The 17141-nt window shown below is 37.9% G+C and overlaps 1 protein-coding gene across 1 annotated transcript in view; it reads left to right on the top strand.

Moving 5' to 3' along the window:
* The window catches only part of LRRK2 (leucine rich repeat kinase 2), a 213824-nt gene that overhangs the window by 127594 nt on the left and 69089 nt on the right, over positions 1–17141 (top strand). Inside the window, exons 34-40 of the mRNA XM_052640501.1 lie at positions 6518–6705; positions 7576–7730; positions 8787–8933; positions 9070–9261; positions 9915–10061; positions 13304–13404; positions 16130–16320. Coding sequence (XP_052496461.1) covers positions 6518–6705; positions 7576–7730; positions 8787–8933; positions 9070–9261; positions 9915–10061; positions 13304–13404; positions 16130–16320 — 1121 coding nt within the window. The remainder of the gene's footprint in view (positions 1–6517; positions 6706–7575; positions 7731–8786; positions 8934–9069; positions 9262–9914; positions 10062–13303; positions 13405–16129; positions 16321–17141) is intronic.

Genomic DNA, 17141 nt, shown 5'->3' with positions numbered 1-17141 from the left:
TTCTGGTACTGGGGCTATATAGCAGTAGGGAAAACAAGGTTTCTACATTCATGGTGTTGATGTTCAAATGGGAGGAAACAACCAAAGCAAGAATACTTAATGTGTTTGGTGGTACAGATTGCTACAAAGAAAGCTTCAGGTGTGGTTGGGGATGGAGAGTGAGTTGTCAGACAAGGTCTTAGTGACTCTGTTGTTGTTCAGTTATTCAGTCATGCCCAACTCTTTCCGACCCCATGGACTGCAGCATGTCAGGCTTCCCTGTCTTTCACCATCTGGAACTTGCTCAAACTCGTGTCCTTTGAGTCAGTGATGCCACCAACCATTTTGTCCTCTGTTGTCCCCTTCTCCTTCCGCCTTCAATCTTTCCCAGCATCAGGGTCTTTTCTAATGAGTTTCTCCTTGTATCAGGTGGCCAAACTATTTGAGCTTCACCTTCAGCATTAATCCTTCCAATGAACATTCAGGATTGATTTCCTTTAGGATTGACTGGTTTGATCTCTTTGCAGTCCAAGGGACTCTCAAGAGTCTTCTCCAATACCACAGTTCAAAAGCATCAGTTCTTCGGCACTCAGCTTTCTTAAATATTTCAACTCTCACATCCATACATGACTACTGGAAAAACCATAGCTTTGACTAGACGTCTAGAACCTCTGTTGGCAAAGTGATGTCTGCTTTTTAATATGCTATCTAGGTTTATCATAGCTTTCTTCAAAGGAGCAACTCTCTTTTAATTTTATGGCTGCAGTCACCATCTGCAGTGATTTTGGAGCCCAAGAATATAAAGTCTGTCACTGTTTCCATTGTTTCCCCATCTATTTGCCATGATGTAATGGGAATGGGTGACATGATCTTAGTTTTTTGAATGTTGAGTTTTAAGCCACCTTTTTCACTCTCTTCTTTCAACTTCATCAGGAGGCTCTTATTCTTCTTCACTTTCTGCCATAATGGTGCTGTTATCTGCATTTCTGAGGATATGGATATTTCTCCTGGCAGTCTTGATACCAGCTTGTGCTGTATCCAACCTGGCATTTTGCATGATGTACTCTGCATATAAGTTAAATAAGCAGGGTGACAATATACAGCCTTGATGTACTCCTTTCCTAATTTGGAACCAGTGGGTTGTTCCATGCCCCATTCTAATTGTTGCTTCTTACCTGCATACAGGTTTCTCAGGAGGCAGGTAAGGTGGTCCAGTATTCCCATCTCATGAAGAATTTTTCAGTTTGTTGTGATCCACACAGTCTTGTCCTTTGTCTAAAAGACTTTAGCATAGTCAGTGAAACAAAAGTAGATGTTCTTCTGGAATTTTCTTGCTTTTTCTATAATCCAAGGGATGTTGGCCATTTGATCTCTGGTTCCTCTGCCTTTTCTAAATTCAGCTTGAACATGTGGAAGATTTCGGTATACATGCTATTGAAGCCTAGCTTGAACAATTTTGAGCATTACTTTGCTCATGTGTGAAATGAGTGTAATTGTGTGGTAGTTAGAACATTCTTTGGCATTTCCTTTCTTTGGGATTGCAATGACAACAATTTTTCTAATCCTGTGACCACTGCTGATTTTTCCAAATTGGCTGGCATACCGATTGCAGCACTTTCACAGCATCATCTTTTAGGATTTGAAATAGCTCAGCTGGAATTCCATCACTTTCACTAGCTTTTTTTATGTTGGTCCTTCCTAAGGCCCACTTGACTTTGCATTCCAGGATGTCTGGCTCTAGATGAGTGATCACACCATTGTGGTTATCTGGGTCATTAAGATCTTTTTTGTTTAGTTCTTCTGTGTATTCTTTCGACTTTTTCTTAACTTCTGCTTCTGTTTGGTCTATACCATTTCTGTCCTTTATTGTGCCCATCTTCGTATGATATGTTCCCTTGATATCTCTATTTTTCTTGAAGAGATCTAGTCTTTCCCATTCTATTGTTTTCTTCTATTCCTTTGCATTGATCACTTAGGAAGACTTTCTTATCTCTTCTTGCTATCTTTTGGAACTCTGAATTCAAATAGGTGTTCAGTTCAGTTCAGTTCAGTCCAGTCGCTCAGTCATGTCCGACTCTTTGCGACCCCGTGAATTGCAGCACGCCAGGCCTCCCTGTCCATCACCATCTCCCGGAGTTCACCCAGACCCACATCCATCGAGTCCGTGATGCCATCCAGCCATCTCATCCTCTGTCGTCCCCTTCTCCTCCTGCCCCCAATCTCTCCTAGCATCAGAGTCTTTTCCAATGAGTCAACTCTTCACATGAGGTGGCCAAAGTACTGGAGCTTCAGCTTTAGCATCATTCCTTCCAAAGGAATCCCAGGGTTGATCTCCTTCAGAATGGACTGTTTGGATCTCCTTGCAGTCCAAGGGACCCTCAAGAGTCTTCTCCAACACCACAGTTCAAACGCATCAATTCTTCAGCACTCAGGCTTCTTCACAGTCCAACTCTCACATCCATGCATGACCACTGGAAAAACCATAGCCTTGACTAGACGGACCTTAGTTGGCAAAGTAATGTCTCTGCTTTTGAATATACTATCTAGGTTGGTCATAACTTTGCTTCCAAGGAGTAAGCGTGTTTTAATTTCATGGCTGTAGTCACCATCTGCAGTGATTTTTAAGCCCAGAAAAATAAAGTCTGACACTGTTTCTACTGTTTCCCCATCTATTTCCCATGAAGTGATGGGACCGAATGCCATGATCTTCATTTTCTGAATGTTGAGGTTTAAGCCAACTTTTTCACTCTCCTCTTTCACTTTCATCAAGAGGCTTTTTAGTTCCTCTTCACTTTCTGCCATAAGGGTGGTGTCATCTGCATATCTGAGGTTATTGATATTTCTCCCAGCAGTCTTGATTCCAGCTTGTGTTTCTTCTAGTCCAGCATTTCTCATGATGTACTCTGCATAGAAGTTAAATAAGCAGGGTGACAATATACAGACTTGACGCACTCCTTTTCCTATTTGGAACCAGTCTGTTGTTCCATGTCCAGTTCGAACTGTTGCTTCCTGAGCTGCATACAGGTTTCTCAAGAGGCAGCTTAGGTGGTCTGGTATTCCCATCTCTTTCAGAATTTTCCACAGTTGATTGTGATCCACACAGTCAAAGGCTTTGGCATAGTCAATAAAGTGGAAATAGATATTTTTCTGGAACTCTCTTGCCTTTTCCATGATCCAGCGGATGTTGGCAATTTGATCTCTGGTTCCTCTGCATTTTCTAAAACCAGCTTGAACATCAGGGAGTTCACAGTTCATGTATTGCTGAAGTCTGGCTTGGAGAATTTTGAGCATGACTTTACTAGCATGGGAGATGAGTGCAATTGTGCAGTAGTTTGAGCATTCTTTTGCATTGCCTTTCTTTGGGATTGGAATGAAAACTGACCTTTTCCAGTCCTGTGGCCACTGCTGAGTTTTCCAAACTTGCTGGCATATTGAGGGCAGCACTTTCACAGCATCATCTTTCAGGATTTGAAACAGTTCAACTGGAATTCCATCACCTCCACTAGCTTTGTTCGTAGTAATGCTTTCTAAGGCCCACTTGACTTCACATTCAAAGATGTCTGGCTCTAGATTAGTGATCACATCATCATGATTATCTGGGTCGTGAAGATCTTTTTTGTACAGTTCTTCCATGTATTCTTGCCACCTCTTCTTAATATCTTCTGCTTCTGTTAGGTCCATACCATTTCTGTCCTTTATCGAGCCCATCTTTGCATGAAATGTTCCCTTGGTATCTCTAATTTTCTTGAAGAGATAGGTATATCTTTCCTTTTCTCCTTTTGCTTCTTTTCTTTTCTCAGCTATTTGTAATTCCTCCACAGATAACCATTTTGCCATTTTGCATTTCTTTTTCTTGGGATGGTTTTCATCACTGCCTTCTACAATGTTACAAACCTCAGTCCATAGTTCTTCAGGCATTCTATCAGATCTAATCCCTTGAATCTGCCTGTCACTTCCATTGTATAATCATAAGGGATTTGATTTAGGTCATACCTGAATAGCTTAGTGGTTTCTCCTACTTTCTTCAATTTAAGTCTGAATTTTGCCATTAGGAGTTCATGATCTGAGCTACAGTTAGCTCCAGGTCTTGTTTTTGCTGACTGTATGGCACTTCTCCATCTTCAGCTGCAAAGAATATAATCAATCTGATTTCAGTATTGACCATCTGGTGTTGTCCATGTGTGGAGTCATCTCTTATGTTGTTGGAAGAGAGTGTTTGCTCTGATCAGTGAGTTCTCTTGGAAAAACTCTGTTAGCTTTTGCCCTGCTTCATTTTGTACTCCAAGACCAAATTTGCCTGTTACTCCAGGTGTTTCTTGACTTCCTACTTTTGCATTCCAGTCTCCTATAATGAAAAGGATATCTTCTTTTGGTGTTAGTTCTAGAAGGTCTTGAATGTCCTCACAGAACCATTCAATTTCAGCTTCTTTTGCATTAGTGGTTAGGGCATAGACTTGGATTACTGTGATATTGAATAAGTTGACTTGGAAACAAAGATCATTCTGTTTTTGAGATTGTACCGAAGTACTGCATTTTGGACTCTTTTGTTACTATGAGGGTTACTCCATTTCTTCTAAAGGATTCTTGCCCACAGTAGTAGATATAATGGTCATCTGAATTAAATTCACCCATTCCAGTCCATTTCAGTTCACTGGTTAAGATGTTGATGTTCACTCTTGCCATCTCTTGTTTGACCACATCCAATTTACATTGATTCATGGACCTAACATTCCAGGTTCCTGTGCAATATTGTTCTTTATAGCATCGGGCTTTACTTTTACCACCAGACTGATTCATAATGGGGCTTTGTTTCTGATTTGGCTCAGACTCTTCATTCCTTCTGGAACTTTCTCTGCTCTTCTCCAGGAGCATATTGGACACCTACCTACCTGGAATATTCACAGTCAGTGTCATATCTTTTTGCCTTTTCATACTGTTAATGGGATTCTCAAGGCAAGAATGGTGAAGTGGTTTGCCATTCCCTTCTCCAGTAAATATTTTGTCAGAACTCTCCACCATGACCCTTCTGTCTTGGGTCTCCCTACATGGCATGGCTCATTGTTTCATTGAATTGGGCAAGGTTGTGGCCCAGGTGATCACTTTGGTTAGTTTCCTGTAATTGTGGTTTTCATTCTGTCTGCCCCCTGATGGATGAGGATTAAGAAGCTTGTGCAACCTTCCTGATGGGAGGGACTGGCTGTGGGGAAAACTGGGTCTTCTTTTGTTGGGCAATGCCAAGCTCAGTAAATCTTTAAAACAATTTTCTGCTGAAGGGTGGGGCTGTGTTCCCGCCCTGTAGTTTGGCCTGAGGCCAAACTGCAGCTGCTGCTGCTGCTGCTAAGTGTTTCAGTCTGATTCTGTGCGACCCCATAGAAGGCAGCCCCCCAGGCTCCCCCATCCCTGGAATTCTCCAGGCAAGAACTCTGGAGTGGGTTGCCATTTCTTTCTCCAGTGCATGAAAGTGAAAAGTGAAAGTGAAGTCACTCAGTTCTGTCTGACCCTCAGCGACCCCATGGACTGCAGCCTACCAGGCTCCTCCATCCATGGGAATTTCCTGGCAAGAGTACTGGAGTGGGTTGCCATTTCCTTTCCTGTGTTTCTATTTAAGAATCCCTTAAATATTATAGATCTACTAAAGAAAATTAAGCACAAATCTCTTTTTAAAATTAGTTTATCCAAGTAAAATAAATATGAATATGTAAATAGGATTGGTAAAATGTGAGGGCTTCCTATTTGCTAAAAATAGTGATATGTATATTATGTGTTTTATGTATGTTATCTTATTTTGTTCTTATGGCAGTCTAAGAGACAGTTACTTTTATTTCTCATTTTATAAAGAAGGAAACTGTGGGTAAAGAAATTAAATTCGAGAGCATACAACTGGCAGTAGAGCTTTGATTTGAACCTGAATTCTTCTCAACTCATGTTTTTAATTGCTGTGATGATGATCAATGCTCAAATTATGGTCTCCACTTTAGAATCTTCAGAGTTTCTTGTTAAAAAAACAGATTCTCAAGCCTTATCCCTGACCTATGACTCAGACTGCATGGAGTCCACTGAAATTCAGTGATTACTTGTTTGAAAATCACTTAACTTACTAAGCTGCCTCTCTTTCCACTAATGGAAACCCACCTCCAATTGTATAAATGTAGCAACATTTCTGTTGCAAATCTGTGGTGATAACAGTCTGGAAGATAATTTCCTCTGGAATATATTATTGATGAGACTGTAATAAGCATGTGGGGTAATGGACTGATGTATTAATTGAACTGGGGAAGGCTTGTGGTTCATTGCTATCAGAGGATCTCCATCGTTTCTGATCTGGATTCACTCACTTATTTTAATAATTTCTGTGTGTAAGTGTGTGTGTGAAAGATGCTAGGCTTATGTGGCTGCTAGGTAGAGAAATTAGGTCCTGTGTTGTACTTGACAACATTAGAATTGTTTAGATCATTTTTACTGAGCAAAGGAAATTCTTTAAATTCAGAACTTCCCAGCAAATGAATTCTATGATTATGTATCCGTTTAAACCTTTCAGATTTTGACAGTGAAAGTGGAAGGCTTTCCAAAACATCCTAAGGGAATTATTTCACGCAGAGATGTGGAAAAATTTCTTTCAAAGAAAAAGAGATTTCCAAAGAACTACATGGCACAGTACTTTAAACTCCTAGAAAAATTCCAGATTGCCTTGCCAATTGGAGAAGAATATTTACTGGTTCCAAGCAGGTAAGCTAAAACCTAAAAATTTAATTACCCTATGGAAATTTACCATATATTCTTTAAGTTGTGAAAGTAACTTTGGTCTATGATGAATGTACTAATTTTTTCCTTCTTGTGTAAACTTTGTACTGGAGTATAACAGTTTCTTTTGATGAAGACTACATTTGACATTTTAAGGATGTAAATGATTTTATATATATAATTATTATTTGATTTGACAATGCTCAGCTTATTTAAGAAAGGTTAATAGTGGAGATTAGAGTGTGTGTGTTTGTGTTGCTGTGTGTGTATGTATGTTCCTCATATGATATTGAAGGAGTTATTAGGCAGATTCTGGAGAAATGGTGATTTTTCAACAGAGTCTGTAAATAATTTATGACTGTGAATTTTCAGAGGATATGGCCAACACAAGGAATCCTAAATTCTAGCCCTGTGTTATAGAAATTTTTCTTACTGCCTTATAAAACCTGGGAAATGTTATAAAGTAAATGACATTGAAAAGTGCAAATTGCAATGATTGATGGATGGTAACTAATTCTAAACACAGATATACACTTGATTCTAGGACATACATTTTTTAAAGTTTTATGTAATCCCTTTACTTGTTATACATAACTAACTATAATAATTTATTTATAATGTAAATAGGATCACTGAAAAATTTCTATACATCACTTTATCTGAGCATGATTTGAATTGATTAACCATTAAATTTTGAAGTAGGAGGAGTATGTAGCAAAATAACATTACTAAAAAATAAAGTTGCTTAGAATATTTATCATCATCAGTTCATTGATTTCGAGTAGTAAAGCACTCTGGTCAGCATGGTTGGGCGTTTTCTGAAGCTATATAATGATAGTGTGCTTTTATCTTTAGTTTGTCCGACCACAGGCCTGTAATAGAGCTTCCCCATTGTGAGAACTCTGAAATTATCATTCGACTGTATGAAATGCCTTATTTTCCAATGGGCTTTTGGTCAAGATTAATCAATCGGTTGCTTGAAATTTCACCTTACATGCTTTCAGGAAGAGGTATGTATTTAATGAAGAATTAATATGTGGAGAAGATAGTTAGAAAGCATATTAAAATTAATATGTCATTTTCCTAGAGTTTACTGGCTTGTAATGCAGCTGAAAATCAGGAAATAAGCTCAAAAGACCTCAGCATGGCCAATATAAAAATATACACAGATAAATTCATGAAATTTGTTAAGAATAAAATTCCTCAAAGTCCAAGTGTACTTATTTTAGGCACATTTACAATGTGTATGAATATCTTGCTTTGCAAGCCAAAGCAGACTAGAAGCAGCAGTTTTAAAAGATGAAATTACAGAGTCACAGGCGTAAAAACACCTATCTCCCTACACGTACACACAAATACGCATGCATGCATGGAGAAATTAAAAACTAGAAATGACCACCCCCTCAGTCAGGGAGTTTTGTTTAGTAGAGTAACAGGTCCTAACCATTCTCTGTGGGGACTACAATAGCTCTATTCTGCTGCATGGTCCCTGAGGGGTTTACAAAAAAGAATAAAGACTTTATCTTGCTCTAATTATAAATTACAATGCTAGATCTTCCTCCTGGAAGAAAGAGAGATCTTAGTGTTCCAAGGGGGAAAATATAATTTTTCTGTTTTGTGCTTAAAATCAGCTTTATGGAGATGGTACTGTATTCTGAAATAAACCTTATCTTGCTTGCAGTTAATCAACATACAGATAGTTACATCACATCAAAGTGTTGATTTTAGCATCACCACCAACCTCTTTTTAAAAGTTATGGGAACCTGTTTATGATTCTCTTTTTCGTCTATTACATATGTTAAACTGCTTGACACCATCAACCTGAAATCTGTCTTAGGTAATCTACTGGGCATTTGCTTGTTTCATTTCAAAATTGAGGACAAAATATTTAATATTATATTTAACAGATAACATATCATTAACAATTCCAGTACTTTTCCTTCAAAACAAATACATCTCTGTTACTGTCACTTGTAATATGTGCAGTGATCTTTTTTTTCCCCTACAGTTTATGGAACAACAAATAATTAATAGCTATATTTGGGTTCTTTTAAATTTCTTTCAGAACGAGCACTTCGCCCAAATAGAATGTACTGGCGACAAGGCATTTACTTGAATTGGTCTCCTGAAGCTTACTGCTTGGTAGGATCTGAAGTTTTAGATCATCACCCAGAGAGTTTCTTAAAAATTACAGTTCCCTCTTGTAGAAAAGGTAAGGAAATTAATTCAAAATGGTATTGTACCACTAAAGAAATCTAAACCTTTAAAAAGTCTCTATAGTTCTTTTCAGTTTCTGACAGGATAAGGTTCAGCTAGGATGTTAATCAAGTTTTCTTTGGATTACATAGGCTGTATTCTTTTGGGCCAAGTTGTGGACCACATTGATTCTCTCATGGAAGAGTGGTTTCCTGGATTACTGGAGATTGATATTTGTGGTGAAGGAGAAACTCTGCTGAAGAAATGGGCATTATATAGTTTTAATGATGGTGAAGAGCATCAAAAAATATTGCTTGACAACTTGATGAAGAAAGCAGAAGAAGGTATGTATGTGTTGACACAACTTACAAATGTTTTTAAGTGATTCTTTCAATATTTGCGAAGTGAGTTTTGAAATAAATGTAAAAATTGATTGCTCTTATTTACAAGGGATAAGTTAGAGGATACTATATTCAATTATAGTGAACAGTTCAGAAAAATATATTTATTGCCAGTAAGATCTTATACTTCAGATTCAGAAAAAATGGTGTGAGAGTTTGAATACTGGCTACTGGGCAATGATATGTCATCTGTGAAGTGAGATTACTAACCAAAACTATGCCATACAATTGTTATGAAGATTAGACTAGATGATACATGGAAGTAACTTAGTAATGTCAGCCATATGCTGTGTTCCATGAATGCTGTGAAAGTAAAGAATATATAATTTCCTAGTCATATATCAATAGCCTAGGCAGTTCTGAGTTCTACTTTCTAGTGAGTGAACCTAGGAATGAGTTTTTAAACTTCCAAATAGAGAGTAACTCAACTTTTAAAACATTCTCAAATTTTCTAGAGAAAAATAAGATTGGAAAGTGAACCTAAGAGTGATTGGAAAGCATAGACAATATGTGATTAGTTCTGTAAATCAAAAGGACAAATTTATGTACAATCTTAAAGGTTTTTCTTTAAAAAAAATGTTTTCTGTACTTCTCAGGAGACCTCCTAGTAAATCCAGATCAACCAAGACTCACAATTCCAATATCTCAGATTGCTCCTGATTTGATTTTGGCTGATCTGCCTAGAAATATTATGTTGAATAATGATGAATTGGAATTTGAACAAGCTCCAGAGTTTCTCTTAGGTAACTGTTTTTGTTGGTTTGAGAATAAAAATTAGGGTATGGTTTTTATTTATAATCTAGCAAATATTCGCATATAATTAAATTGTCATAGTTTTTAGTATCTTCATATATTTTTGTAATTTTTTCCTTTGGGATAATATATTTTAAAGTAACGTGTTACAAATCTGGAATTTGCTTTGCTCACACACATTTGTATGCTAGGTTTCCATCTCTGTGGAAGCACAGGTATTTATGAAACATATCCTTGCATTTGTTTTAATTGTTCGATTGTCAGTGATAGGGAAGGCAGTTAGGAAATTTTCAGAGGAGTAATTCAGCCATTTTCCAGTTGCAAAAAGAATAAATAAAGGAGGAACACCTCTATGTAGTGATAGTGGCAGTTATGTTACTCTATATAACAAGCATAAATTTTCATTAAAATAGTCACAAAAACCAATTTGGGTTTAAAAATTCAAAAGTATTAGATTGGTAATATACTCAAGTTCTAAACATTCCCAAGAGTCCTTGGGACCGGAGAAGAGTATTTAATTTATTTAATGTAAAGTATTTAAAGACAATTCTGACTTTACTTTGTGGAGTATTTGTTGCTGTTATGAATATTTACATTTAATTTTAATTAAACTTTCACAGAGAGGATGATTAAAATATATGCCAGAATATTAATATTATTAATAAACTGAGTCTAAAATTCAGGATATGACATGTAGGAGTAAATAAACTCCTTGTACCTTTATTTTTTACATTGATTGGGAAATTTAGGATGATTTTAAATACCTTAGAACTCTAGAAGTGAATATATTATCACTACTAGGTTAATGCAAAATGCTGAATTATCAACACTGAATCTTAGGTCTTAACCAACATCAAACTTGACTTGTGATTTGAAAGATACAGGCAAGTACCAGGCATACTATTTTCTTTCTCTGAAAGAGTTTCAAGCCATCACATACAGTTCTCCCAAATATACCTCTTATTGCACTAAAAGATGTGTGTTGGATTAATGGACACGTTTTGAGCAATGTTATGTAGAAGTGTTCAAAAAGTTCATTTTTTGAAACACCTGTGTTTTTTCCCAGTTTTATTGAGGTGTAATTGGCATATAGCACTGTATAAGTTTAAGGTGTACAGTGTAATAACTTCGCTTACATATATGGTGAAATGATTACCACAATAACTTTATTAACATCTATCCTTGCATATATTAATATATAAAAAATAAAAATAAAAAAATTTGTTCTGATGAGAACTCTTAGGATTTACTCTCTTAACAACTTCCATGTATATTTTATAGCACTGTTAACTATAGTAATCATATTGTACATTACATACCTAGTACTTATTTACCTTATAACTGGAAGTTTGTACCTTTTGACTACCTTCTAAAGCACCTATGTTTTATATGCTTTTATTTAGCAGATAGGTGGCTCAGACAGTAAAGAATCTGCCTGTAATGCAGGAGACTTGAGTTAGATCCCTGGGTTGGGAGGATCCCTTGGAGAAAGGAATGGCTCCCCACTCCGGTATTCTTGTCTGGAGAATTCCGTGGACAGAGGAGCCTGGTGGGCTACAGTCCATGGGGTCACAAAGAGTCGGACATGACTGAGTGACTTTCACTTCACACACACTTCACACAGATAGGAGAATGCTTATGAGTACTCCTCATACTCTGACCCCATTTCCAATAAATTCATAGGTTCTATGTTTATTTACAAAAAGCAATCTAGATCAGAGTTTCTTAACCTCTGCACTTTTGCTATTCGGAACTAGATAGTTCTTTGTTAGGGGGAGTGTCCTCCGCATTGCATGATATTTAGCAGTATCCTGGTCTCTACCCACTGGAGGTAAGTAGTGTCATCTCACCCCATCCCAGATGTGACAACCAAAAATATCTGCAAACACTGTCAAGGGTGGTGGTTGGAGGTCAGCAGCATCATCACCCTAATTGAGAACCACTGACCTAAACAAACCAGATACATTGTTCTAAAAACATTTTACAGTCAGAGAGGTACTGGTTGAGCTGAGGGAGAAACAAGAGCTCTGTAAATTATGGCATAACAAGGAGATGGAGGTCTGAAGATAGAAAGCATGTTTAAGAAATTTTAACTATTCCAGCTTGCTAGATCGGTTGTTCTCAACCCTGGTGGTTTATGCTGTTACCAGCAAAGTTAAAAGAAAAAAAATCCTGATGAACCTGATGGCCTCCTGGGATTGATTAGGTAAGAATCTTTGAGGATAGATTCAGACTATCCTGTGTTCAAAAAGCTCGGGTAAGAATCTTTGAGGATAGATTCAGACTATCCTATGTTCAAAAAGCTCTTTAGATGTACTGTGACGCCAAATCTAGGAGGAGAATTACTGGCCCAGAGTCTAGACAGTGAGAATAGAAAGAAGTGGAACCAGGAGGAGAACCACAAAGGGAACTTGGGGCTGCAATATGAATATGAACTTGATTTTGAATTTCATTTGGTAGACAATGTAGAATGATTTGTTTTTGAGCAAGAGAGTGACATAATCAAAATGCAATTACAGAGCTAATTTTTCAGGAGAGAGAGAATGAGTTAGGGGTAATGAAGTCATGAGGCCCACACGTGTAGGCAGAAAGCATGAAGGTACCAAGAGGGTGCAATTGTAGTGGAAATGGAAAGGGAGGCTTGGGCATAAGAGAGGCAGCACAGTAGAGCTGGTCAGCTGTGGGGCTGTCATGAGGCACGTTATCTTATGAGGCATGAGATAATTTTTTTGTTTTTGACTCCAGAATGACCACAAAAAGAGTTTTATTTTTTGTTTTTGTCAGATATATGAAAGATAGGATGAAAACTATTTTGGAGAAAAGATGATGAATGGGACTTTTGATGGAATGCAGTTGAGATTCGGAAGAGCACGCCAGTGCTTATCTCCAACACAGAGCTGTAAATGTAGGGTAGAGTTCACGTGGTAGCTGTGACTATAGATTTAAATGTGAAAATTCTCTGCATTCAGAGATAGATGAAGTTAGGGAATACACGAGGTAATTGAGTAGGAAGTTTGTAAAAGGAAGACAGAAAGGCTAGAGACAAAATCTTTAGTTGTAACTTGGTTCCTCAAGTAGAAGAAGGAAGAGCAAGCATTAAAGAAGGCTTGATGTACTGAAACTTGTGGGTCAGATTTCTCTTCAAAACAAATATAATCACAAAAGATACAATTTGTTGAGGTTTCCTGCTTGCACAGATTAACCCAAGTGCTTTGTACCTTCTTTTTGAAAGGTGATGGCAGTTTTGGATCTGTTTATCGAGCAGCCTACCAAGGAGAAGAAGTGGCTGTGAAGATTTTTAATAAACATACATCACTTAGGCTGTTAAGACAAGTAAGAAATGCAACAATATTATTACATTAAATAATACATCGTTAATCTTCTGGAACCCTTGTTTGGCACATGCTTGTATTGACCCTGTTTTCAAAGTTGAGTTTCGTCATAAAATCCCACTTTTGTCCTTTCCTTATGGACTGAAATAGGTTTGTTTTGTTTCTCTTGTTGAAAAACAAACAAAAAGACAGTATTCTGAGAATTCTTGTTCCAGGCTTCACAAGTCCAAAAGAAAAGAGGGCATCTCTTTTGCATTTTTGCAATTCAGAGGAACCAAAATCCATATAACAGTAGTCCATTTGAAAACTTCTCCTGGACTCAGTTAAGTCACATGTTCTTTTTTCAGCAAGTACCAATATTCATGGCAGTGCTGTTGCTGACTGGCATAGGCCTGTGATGTTGAACCAATCTCTGGTTATGAGCAGGGTATTTTTAAAAATATTCCCCTTTTTCCCTGAAGCTGGGCTTGCAGTCAGTTCAGTTCAGTCACTAGTCGTGTCTGACTCTTTGCGACCCCGTGGACAGCAGCATGCAGTCCATGATGGACTGATTGGAATCAGTTCTCCTTAAAGTTCATCAGCTGTTTAGGTGAGGGTTGGGTACCACAGCAAAAGTCCAGGATACTCTTAGGAAGAATGAAAGTTGTTTGAATGCATAACCAAGAGTAGTCACTCCATTGCCCTTTCTTGTTTTGAATACTGGTGGGGATTTATTGCTTTTTTTCTGAGTCTTTCCTAGCAGTAGGGATGAGTGAGAGAGACACAGTGAAGATAGATAAAATCTAGTGTGGATTCTGCATTCTTACACCAGAACTCAACTGTATTTTTCACTCTATTCATTCTTATTTTTCTTGATTTATTTTAAAAAAAATTGTGCCTATGTCTGAATCTAAATAACTAATGTAAACAAAAAGTACAGTTGCAATATATTAGTTACTCTGCATAATGAAAAAATTTCATGTCTGTGTAAAATGTCCTGGAGTAATTTTAATTATTAGTACCAAAGGTTACACAGTAGCTCTAGGAATAAACTAATAAACGTTTTGTATATAATATTTTGTAAGTCAGTGAACCAAATCTGGGCACAATCTCTTTTCTGTCTGTAGGCTTGATCATTAGTCTTCAACATGTTTCAAATTTTATGTAATGTGCTCAGGAAACCTTGTTGGAAATCAGAACACTAGAAAAGCATTTTGGACTGATTAGTGTATAGGCAGCTAGATGAACCAAGGAAATAATAGAAATAGAAAGGGTATATGTAATGTGTTTCTTAAAAAAAAAAGAAAAACACTTCAGTGTTCAGTGCTACATTTTGAGGGTCATTCTACCTGTGGTTATGAATCAGGGCTGATCTGTTACAGTCTTTTGCTCCTTGCTGTCTGCAATCAGTGAGCTGTTTCTCTAGAATAGGAAATTTGGATTAGGCTTCTGTCTGTGCCTATGAAAGAAAACAGAGCTAAATTGACTTGTTCTCATCAATTTTAGCCAACTGAGCTAATCAGACATGGAAAAAAAAGATTTTTATCTACTCTGAAAGTATGATTGCAGTTTGAAGCCTGTGTTCTTAAAAATCTCCTCTTAGGGCACTGAGCCTTTATTCTTCAGCTTGCAGAATTCTTCATACTTCAGTTTCCTGATAAATGCAGTTGGTACTGATACTCCCCATCTTTGAAGCCAGTTGTTAAGAAGCAGGGCTGCTGATGAAATCATAGTTTAAAAGAGGAATTAATTTAATACCACAGAAGCTATAAATTTCAAGTAAATATAGTTTCAGAGTAGAGTGAAATATACAGAATAATATGTGTATAGAATTCAAAAACAACCATATCATGAAAGAGATTATAAAGTCTCACGTGATATATCCTAGAATCAGGATAAAGACCTCTCTGTTCCAGCTAACTTCTTGGATTAGAGAGAGATTGTTGCACCTGGGGATTACCAGGGCCAATCACTCTGAAGAAGTAAGAGTTTTAAGCTAAGGTCTGAATGGCAAGAAAACTTTAGCTACGTGAAGGTTGAAGAGATTTCTAGGCAGAGGGACCATCAAGGGCAAATACCCTGTGGCTGGAAGGAAGAAGCCGGGTGTATGCTGGGATTGGGCTTTTGGGGATTTAATAACACAGGTGTTACGGGAAGATGGTGAACAAGGAGGAGAGAGAAAGGAGATGAGGTTTGAGCGATCAGGTCAGGCCATGAAGGCTGTGTACGTGCATGGAATCTCAATCTAGAAGTAACAGGAAGTCAATAGAGAGTTTTTAGGTGGGGGGCAATGTCAGATATTTCTGTAGACTTAGATACTCTTCTCCGTACACCTTTCTAGTTATCAAACCAGAGACAATAGGCAGGCTGTTCCTCAGACACCAAGTGCAGTTGATCAGTAGTGGCTGCTCAGGAATCTGTAGCTAAGGAAGATTCAGTAGGTAAGACTGACATGAACTATTAATGTTGCCACTGTGTATGTATTGTCCCAGCATTAAATGTTCTGATAAAGCAAAGCAAACAGAAAAGGAGAACTTAAATGTTTAATTCACAGTGTAGTTGCAAAACCAGTGGTTTAATTCTGAACACATGGAAAATATAAATAAGCTCAAAGAAGAAATGGAAAGTTTGCTGTAATCCAGTCACTCAGGGAAAACTGTTCTCCAAGTCTTGATGGACTTATGGAAGGAGGCATTTGCGTAAGAACTGATGGTCTATTTACTCTTAAATGATTTTTGACTTTGTAGGAGCTGGTGGTGCTCTGCCACCTCCACCATCCCAGCTTAATATCTTTGCTGGCAGCTGGGATTCGTCCTCGAATGTTGGTGATGGAATTAGCCTCCAAGGGTTCCCTGGACCGCCTGCTTCAGCAAGACAAAACCAGTCTTACCAGAACACTGCAGCACAGAATCGTGCTACATGTGGCCGATGGCTTGAGGTAATTGATTAGGTCATGCTGTTTTCTATTCAGTGCATAATGAATATGAGCCCAAACTTGCTCTCAGACTTTGAGGACGGCGCTTTCCTGTAACAATGTGTCCTGGTAATATTTCACAAACTATTTGAGTGTAAAACTACCATTTCCCTGTTCAGATTTTGTAGTTTCATAAAATAAGAGTAAGAAAAGCATGCACACCTCATAGCTAACAGAAGTACAGTTTGAACCCAGAAGTCCTGCTCCAGAACCCATGATCTTAACCATGCACTGACCTCCCTCCCCTAAAAACATGTGGGTGAGGCTTCAAAGTATCAAGGAAAGTTTCAGTTATCATGGATAATTCTGATGAGGAGAGGTGAGGTCGGATTTCTGAAAGGAACGAGTTATTTAAGTCAGGTTGTCCTGAAAGACCACAGTGTGTCTCCGAGGTACACCAGCCCTGCAGCTGGATGGTACCCAGACAGAGCCTTGGAGAGGCAGCACAGCAGAGAGAAAAGGCCATGGCCTTTGGAGATAGAGACTGGAATAAATCACTGCTTAATGTACTTACTTTCCTTTGATTTTATTTCTCTAATTCTCTGTTTTTTTTTTTTTGTAGTCTCTACACTGTGTCTAATACTTAATGTATAGTGTCCCGAGTATGTCTGCAATAATTGAAGACATCCCAAATTAAAGTCTTGATTCCCCCCTTTTCCACCCCTTCCCAACTCCAGTCAGCCTGGAGTCATCCTCCTCATGGCTGCCAGAGTGATTGTTCTAATATGGAAGCTGGATCACATCTTTCTCCTGTTATCAAACCTCTCCCACCACACTGTCTGGTC

Source organism: Budorcas taxicolor, chromosome 5 (assembly GCF_023091745.1).
Source record: "Budorcas taxicolor isolate Tak-1 chromosome 5, Takin1.1, whole genome shotgun sequence".
Classification (NCBI taxonomy): Eukaryota; Metazoa; Chordata; class Mammalia; order Artiodactyla; family Bovidae; genus Budorcas; species Budorcas taxicolor.
This window is presented reverse-complemented; position numbering and strand designations above follow the sequence as displayed.